The sequence below is a fragment of the Neopelma chrysocephalum genome, unplaced genomic scaffold (assembly GCF_003984885.1).
Source record: "Neopelma chrysocephalum unplaced genomic scaffold, ASM398488v2 Primary Assembly neopelma1_24, whole genome shotgun sequence".
Classification (NCBI taxonomy): Eukaryota; Metazoa; Chordata; class Aves; order Passeriformes; family Pipridae; genus Neopelma; species Neopelma chrysocephalum.
This window is the reverse complement of record NW_020897693.1, coordinates 41,484,587-41,492,854: the sequence shown is the minus strand read 5'-3', so window position 1 is coordinate 41,492,854 and position 8,268 is coordinate 41,484,587. Positions and strand designations below refer to the sequence as shown.

General features: G+C 44.5%; 1 protein-coding gene across 1 annotated transcript in view; it reads right to left on the bottom strand.

Moving 5' to 3' along the window:
- Positions 1–1,091: 1,091 nt before the first annotated feature.
- The window catches only part of RIN3 (Ras and Rab interactor 3), a 65,409-nt gene continuing 58,232 nt past the window's right edge, over positions 1,092–8,268 (bottom strand). The window contains exons 8-10 of the mRNA XM_027673679.1: positions 7,635–7,766; positions 4,251–4,414; positions 1,092–2,282 (exon numbers count right to left, since the gene is read on the bottom strand). Coding sequence (XP_027529480.1) covers positions 1,974–2,282; positions 4,251–4,414; positions 7,635–7,766 — 605 coding nt within the window. The 3' untranslated portion in view covers positions 1,092–1,973. The remainder of the gene's footprint in view (positions 2,283–4,250; positions 4,415–7,634; positions 7,767–8,268) is intronic.

Genomic DNA, 8,268 nt, shown 5'->3' with positions numbered 1-8,268 from the left:
AGGATGGGGGGGCACTGGGGAGGCACTGGAAGCAGCCATGCCTGTGAGTGCCCTTGGGGCTCTGAGAGCAGCATCACTGCCTAGATTGATATTGGAAACCTGTATATCAGGTTTCCTCATGGCATCCCAAGTGCCACCCTGAGAGCAGCACAGCCTTCCAGCAGGAGCACACAGCACTGCAGGAGGGTAAGGACAGCACGAGGGAGGTGTTCAGCTCTGGCATCCTGTGGGTGTGCTGCCCAGAGGCAAGGCGGAGGTGCTGACAGCTGCACATAAGCAGAAATAACCATGGATTTGGAGTCAGCTCAGAGCTAGTGTGACACACTGCAAGCTCTGCACGTGATATCCTCAAAACGAAGATTGCTGTTATTCACTGTTCCTCATTCTTGGTTATTGTCCTTCCTGACAAGACGTGCATGCAGCCCAAGCTGGCAGATGCACAGCACTGGTTTGCTATCTGTATGCAGATTTGTCCACTGCACACTACAGCTGGGGCATGTAGACACAGACATTTATTTCAAGCCACAGAGACTAAGAGAGTAACCAGCTATATGTGATACCATTTTACCTTTGGATCTTCAGGAATAAGGCAGAGACCCTGGGCAACTTAGGCCAAGTTGCCCCAAATCTTTTTTGAATTTTAATGGAAGGAAACAATAAAAACTTTGAGCAAAACCCAGGGTAAAACACCTTTTCTTTCTAATCAGAGTTTTTCTAGGCCTGATTCCAAGCGTGTGTAACATGCAGACGATCCAATATCCAGCGGGCACCTTGCGTGAATGAAGGTACCCAAAAACATGGACCTGTCCTGCAACTAACACTTCCATTATCCAATCCTGAAAAATTGTTTTCAAATTTAATGAAATACGTTTTTGCATTGGTTCAATGTGTTCTGTGGGAATTTATGTTTTCAAGGAAATTTAAGTCTACAATGACTGAATGAATGAAAGCACAGGTAGAAAGGAGAATTACCAAGTTCTGCCTGCAACAGCCTGAATTTATTAAAGTCATAACCTGGTGGGACTTATAGATAGGATAACACTAGTGAAAATGACAGCCAGGTAAAAGGGACAGGTATTTAATTCTAGCTATTTTTGACTTTAAATTTTTAATCTGGTTTGATACACTGGGCAAATTATTAAGTTCTTTACACAGGCTTATTTCAAAATAATTGCACCATATCACACATTGAAATAAATATACAACTAACCAAACACTATCATACAACCGATGTGATTAAAACTGCTGTACATATAAAACTGATGGTGAAGACTTCCAGCCTTTAAGAAAAATACAGTGATGAAAATTCCTAAGCTACCTGATTTCAGTGAAAAATAGATGGCAAAAAATGTATTCTTAGTGAAGGCACAGGATCATCTTGCATGGTTTGTAATTACATGGATTTCAAAGGCAAAGACATGTTGTTGACAGCAAGACGGAGATGGAGTTCTGCTAAAGGTGACATCCCTATGCCACTGAATACATCAGACAAGACCCAGTTTATTCAAACTAGGTGAACAGATATTGTAAGGCACAAACACAGTCTTATCTCCAAACAGATTGAAGTAAGTGTGTGCAGACCTTTCACAGGCCTTGTGCACAGAGGTGATTCACACCTGCATTAATTTAGTATGAAGTAAATGTCCACTTTTCTGCAAGATATCTGGATTTTCTCCACTGTCCGTTTACATTGTGCAATGTCAGCTGGTTGCCAGTGGGAGGTTATGAGGCTTGATATTTCAAGTTTTCCAGAGGATGAACGTTCTCCTGAATGCTCCTTTTACTTTTGCAAATGAACTCTGCTGAGAAATGCCCTGTGTTCAGACAGCATCTACAATTAGCCCACCTGCCCTGTGTTGAAGGCCACACTCCAGAGACCTTTTGAGAACTGCAGATACCAGAGGATCTCACAAGGTAAACTATCCAGCCCTTCCAGGATGACAGCAAATGCAGCAAAAAAACAGCACAGCCCATTAGAGAAAGTCTGACTCTTTGACAATTGGAACTGGTGGGGTTTTAGGGTCTATTGGTTTATAAATAAAATGGAAATCTTTCTTGGTTTCACTCTTCAGCAGGGAGGATTTAATATGGTGAGGAAGGGCATCTTTATCCAGCTGCAGCCACTGGTCATCAACATAAACAAAGAGTCCATAGTCCTTGGGATTGGAGACTTCAAACTTCTCAGCACACTGCTGGCTCAGCTTCTCAGCTGTGGTGTCGCTCCGGGAAGCAAGTGTCCTTGATTGAGCACCGATTTCCAGAAAGGAGATAGAGATGAAATCCTGAAGAGAAACATGAGGATAGGCCTTGCAGTTAACATAGGACTGAAGGAAGTAGAATTCAGCCCCAAAGCCATAGCTGCCCAGAGCTCCTAAATGCTCCCAAATATCCTCCAGTTGTTCTCCAATGTCCTAGCTATTCTCTCCTTTTTCCCCCTGACAAGCTCTGAATCAGCAAATACTTAAACTAACAAGCACTTAAACAAATAATTAGCCCTGTAAAAAGATGAAAGCTTTTTTCTGATTTTGGTGAATATCCTTAATGAACAGTCTGGAACAATTCATTCTCCCATTTTTTTACAGTTCCTGGAGAAAGAATATGCAAAGAAGTGACAGACCAGAATAACAAATCACAAACGTCAGAGATCTGGCCTGAAAACCCCCTGTTTCCCAAAAACAGGAAAAGGCAGTGTGGTGACCCTTGTAACTCCACAGTCACCCAAACAGCACCTTGGGAGTGTGTATTCTGAACTTCCTTCCATCAGGAAGGAAACAGCAAAAGATGTTATGCTGAGAAGGTTGATTTACTTGTATCCTGTTTCAGGCAGTAGCAACTGTTGGGACAACTTTCCTCTTGCCAAACACATGAGGAACAGAATCTAGAGAGCTTTTGGTCACAGTGGAACCTGCATGTTTAAGAACCTCAAAACAATTCCTGACCATTTTGGTCAGAAAATACTGAGGTTCCTCAGGAGAAGTGAAATTTGCCAAATGTGTGGACTATGGGCTTCCAAACTGCATTTATGGCATATCACTACAGATGATTAAGGCAGCCAGAAGGACGGGCAGGGGCCCATTGAACACATCAGCACGCTGTTTATCTCTGCCAGGATGGGCTCACATGCATCTGACATTACCCCTCATTCAAAGGGGTGGAAAACACCGCCTCAGCTGCTGGAGGTGGTGGGAATCTTCTGGGGAAATGTAGCTTTATTCATTCAGCTGTTATGCTCCATGCTAGGTACTTGCTATGAGCTACTGCTAGAGCAGCACTCAGGGCTGGATGGATATGTGCATTAACAATTTCTGAGATCATCGGGGACTGGTTTGACTGCAACATTGGAAACCTGTTCAACTCCATGCTTTTCACAGGCCTACATGGACTGCGTGTCCCCCTCAGGAGACTTTCCTATGCCTTTACACACCACACACATACACACACACATGAGCACACACACAGACACAAACACACACGCACACACAGAAACACACACCACAGCATGCACAACTTTCAGTTCTGCACTGTGAAGGCTCTACAGAACCAGAGATGTGGCCTTTGCTGCCTCCCTGTGGGTGACAATTCGATCACAGGACATGGGGCTGACAGGGCATCCTGACCACCTGGACCTGCACCCAGCTTCACCATGGCTGGAGGCCCAGAGCACCCATCCTGCTTGGGACCCTCTCCCACTGGTGCATGAGAAGGTCTTCACCTGGCCATACACAGTTTGGGCTGCAAAGCTAACCAGATGTTGCTAGGTCTTTCCTGCTGCTGGACAGGAGAAGCTAGGTGCTGGAAGATGCTTGACTGATTGGCTCTTGGGATGTCTCTGATCCTCCTCCAGCTTTATGCCATCTAGTAACAGCCCTGCACAGCCTGCTTACATCTCTTCAGTTTAACCCATGATTTGCCCAGGCATTAAGGGTGATGGAGAAGAGGGGCTCCCTGTATCCTCGTCACAGCTCCTAGCAAGCCTCCTTTGAGAATGAACAACAAAATCACTCTACAATCATATTTAAAACTACAATGTTATGAGAGTACTTAGAGACTTAAAAATGCATTTTGTAAGTAGTATGTATTTCAAATGAGGTGTGTTTTTTTAGGATCTGAAAATCTTGTACCATACGTACTCTTTTAATAGTGATTTGAATTAATCTTGTTTTAAAATAATTACCATATTAAAAAATTGTAAGCATGGAGTAAGCATGTTCATCTTCCAGGCATTTTTCCTATAGTATAATGCCAGCTACCTGCACTGATGAGCGGGAAGCTCGGGCCTTGTTCAGCGTCCTCCGTCGCTCCCAGCGGTGAATGGAGTCCTGAACCTCCACGCTCAGCTGCCGCGTGACGGTGATTTTGTCGTAGTTCTTGATGTGCTCCAGGACCCCATAGGTGGTGGTTAAATAATAGGAACCTGCAAAAGGCAAAAGTATGAACATCACACCAGCATGGGCCATTCATTTCCACACTCACCCATCCTGCTGGTGCCTGTGCAGTGGCAGCTGTCTGACCCTTGGATAGGGGTCCCATGCCTCGCTGCGAGGAGTGCAGGGGTTACTGATGTTAACACAGCAGAAGGACACCTAACAACCAGTGTCCTCTATTCCCTCCTGCTCCACATCAGTGTCGCTGCCTTGACTGTTGAGGCTGTAGATGTTCCAGGAGGGAATACAGGCTGAAGAGAAACAGCTACAAAAGCTGCTTTTGCAAGCAGGCACAAGCCACAGATGGTTTATTCTCTGGGACATGGCCATCTTTTTATTGTGTTTGACAGGGGCCATGCTACAGGTTTGTAACTTGGGCTCCTGAGCAGTCCACATATTATAAGGAAATAGAAACAATTATAAAGCACTTGCAGGAGAAGAACAAGGCCTGGATTCAGCCCCTCCAACTCCAGCAACACTGCTGGAATGTTTGGACCCCACGTCTCCTGTGGGCTCAGCACCATTGTGGGATGTGTCAGACCTGCAGGAACAAGCCACCCGCTGCTCTCTTGACCACACAGGGATCCCAGGTGTTTGCCTGTAATTCTTGGACTGTTCAGAGTTGCAAGATAAATCTTGGTAGGAGAGAGAAACAGGATAAAGTGGAAAAAGCCCTTTTCCCTCAGAAATCCCCTGACTGCTGTGCTGTTGGTTGCAGCAGGTAACAACCAACCAACTGCAGCCACGGAGAAGCAGCTGGACCATAAGAACTGGCTTCATCAACAGAGGCTTCATCCATATCAGGGCCCTGATAAGGGTAGAGGTGAACATGAGGAAGCCGCTGCTTTGGTTGCAGGGCACCCCTCGCTGGGGCACCGGGTTGGCCGAAGTGCTCTTTCCCAGCTACTGCCCGGGCTCAGCTCCACCGACAAGCGGAGGGAGGGCAGGATGGGCCCGCAGAGCTGTGGGGCAGCAGCGCAGTGTCCCGGGGGCTGCGAGGCCATTCCCTGATACCGTACCAGCATCCCGGTGCCAGGAAAACGGGAAGAACTAACAACGGTCAGTCAGCCGGGCAAGCAACCCTGTTTTTCATAAGTTTCGCGCTAATTGCAGTTGCCTCTAGATGGCACTTGCACATCACCCAAACCGCGCAGCAGCCCGCGGTTCCGCAGCGTCGGTGAGCTCCACCGTCAGTGCGGCTGGCTGCTCAAGGGTGGCTAAGACAGCACTTTATTTAAGAGCAGTATTTTTAGAACACCACTAAAGTTTGGTGTAGGAGAGGAGAGACCAAGACACTGCCATGTGACTTTTCATACCCCGGTGGATCGCTGAGGAATGTCCCACAGCTATGCAGGTCTGCACTCACCCAAAACACACTCATTTTCCTTCACTGTCTCCCACAAAGAGCTGCTGAGAACAGACTAAGAACCCTGAAAGTGCCACTTTTCTCCCTCTTAAATACAGTTACTACCCTCCCTTGTCTGTCGTTCAGTATTTCTCCTGTTCTGGCTGAGTCAAGAGGCCCACATGATGGGATGGTGAGACCCACAACCCACAACCTGGTGTATCCCTTCCCTAAAAATCCAGGGAGGAAGATTTCACAGTCCCACCCAACAGGATTTCATTACAACTTTTTTATGAATTATCTCCCACTTCTAAGTATTTTTATTTCTGCTCAGTCGTAACCCATCATCTGCCTTTGTCTTTGCCCCAGCAGTCAATATTACTGTTATTATAAAATTAGTTCTGTGTATTTTTCTTTTGGAGGCCAAATTTAAGTGATTTAGTGTACTGACCTATGCAATTTCACAGTTTTCTCACTTCTCCTTTACTTTTTTTCCTTTAATTTTTGTACCTGAATCACCTTTTGCCATTCAACTTTGAAAGGCCTAATTAAGTAAACTTTTGCCAGACCTATACTTTGCAATCTCAGAGCTGTCTTCACTGAGATGTTTTTTTTTTCCTATTCCCTGTATCTGCAGTTACTCTCAGTCCTCTTTCTGATGTGATTATTCAGCCAGTTTGATCTGGAACTCTATCACAAAATTTTCCCCCTTTGACTAGAGTGCACATTTCACACAGCCTTTGCATCTTTGAATTAAGAGAACTTCCAGCCAGCTTTGCCTTTGATACCCTGAGCTCCCCAACCCAGCTGACTTCAGTAACCAGCCTGATAGTGTGCCCATTTGAAATGAAGAACCTGTGGGCGGTGTAGTTACCAAGAACTGCTTGGTTATGTCAGCAAAATGCTGTTCTTTGGCTAGCATTTTTTCTGCTAACAATTATTTTCAGCAGAAAAATTAGCCTATGTAGAAACACCTTACTAATACGTTGTATTGCTACTACTCATTCTATAAGCACTTACTTTTGTTCCCCTCTGCACTGTGTTGCCATGACATGGTCTTAGTTTCAGACTTACACCTCTATTTAATATAAATAAAATTAGTCCACTGCTGTCCATCCAGGACTCCTTTCTGGAATCTCAGTACTTACCAAACCAAAGTCTAAAATAAAACCCATTTTATTGGTTTAGTGACTACTTGGTGATAAATGATCAGTGTTCCTAATTCAGAGTGCATAACTGTCACTTGGAAAGCATTTGCTTCCCAAGCTATATTTAAGAAACTAAAGGCCCACAGTTCCCTGGGGTATTTATGTCTCTAACAACAGAAGTCTTTATTCATATCCAAACTTGATATTCTACTCTAACCCCACTTTTCTTCCTCTGCCTTGCTATGATACTCAGTCAGAGAACTTTATCAGCGGGTTCACACAAATTTAAGAGTAGAGTGACCATGAGAATGATGTCTGGCCTCGGGAATGCAGTACAGTTTAAAAAATGTGCCTTTTTAAATTGGAATAAATAAAAGTGTCCAAAAAATGTTTTGCAGCAGCTGCTTCATTTTAGGCAAAAACCTTCTAGCTTTTCAGCCTTTGGACCAAGGAACACAAGATGTCTCTGTTTAGGTTACTAATCTAGTAACTCAGTTCTCATTTATGCTGGGTCCCTGCCTTTCTAGCTGGTGTCTAAAGGCACTGCACTGCTAAAAGGAATTGAAGTGTTTGACAATAATTTTAGAACTGCAGCTTTGGCAAAGCTTATCCACAAAGTCTAGCCAGAGCCTTTCTACCCCACTTTCACAAACACTGAAGTGAGGTAAATAATGATTCCCGAGGTGAATATCCCATGATAAAACACTGTACCCTTACCTTCCCCTAGCTGCAGTGCAGGGTCCATGAGTTCCATCATATACTCCACATTCAGAAGGACTTCAGTCAAGTTGCTGCGGGCCAACACATACATGAGCACAGGGAGGAAGTCATCTGCACCATATGGCTTCCCTGAACAAAGAGAAACACAGAGTGGTCCTAAAAACTCACCACAAAAACATATTCCAACATAACAGTGACAACTTCTCACCCAGCATCTCCTTTGCAGACTTTGGCTTTTATTACCTGAAGAGTTAAAGCTCGAAACCATCAGCAAAGAAAAATGCTGAAAAAGAGAAAGTTAGATCACTTCAAGCCCAAAATATGAGCTTGAAAATTTTAGTGAGCTCCATTTCTGCCATTCTGTATTAACTGGAGAAAGAAAGACTTCAACTTCATTGGTCACAGATGCGGCAATTTTTGAAGAGTGCAAAGGCTTCTATCTTGTCACTCTGATTTGACACTGACATCAAGACTGCAATTCAGGTTGGCAATATTAGCAGGGAAGTTGTCTATAAGCATTAGGAGTATTTATTCTCTTAGGTTTACACTATGTGTGGGACCCAAACCCAGAAAATAGAATTTGAGACAGTGGCTTTTAGGACTGAAGACTTCTGTGTTTGTGTTCCTTCAG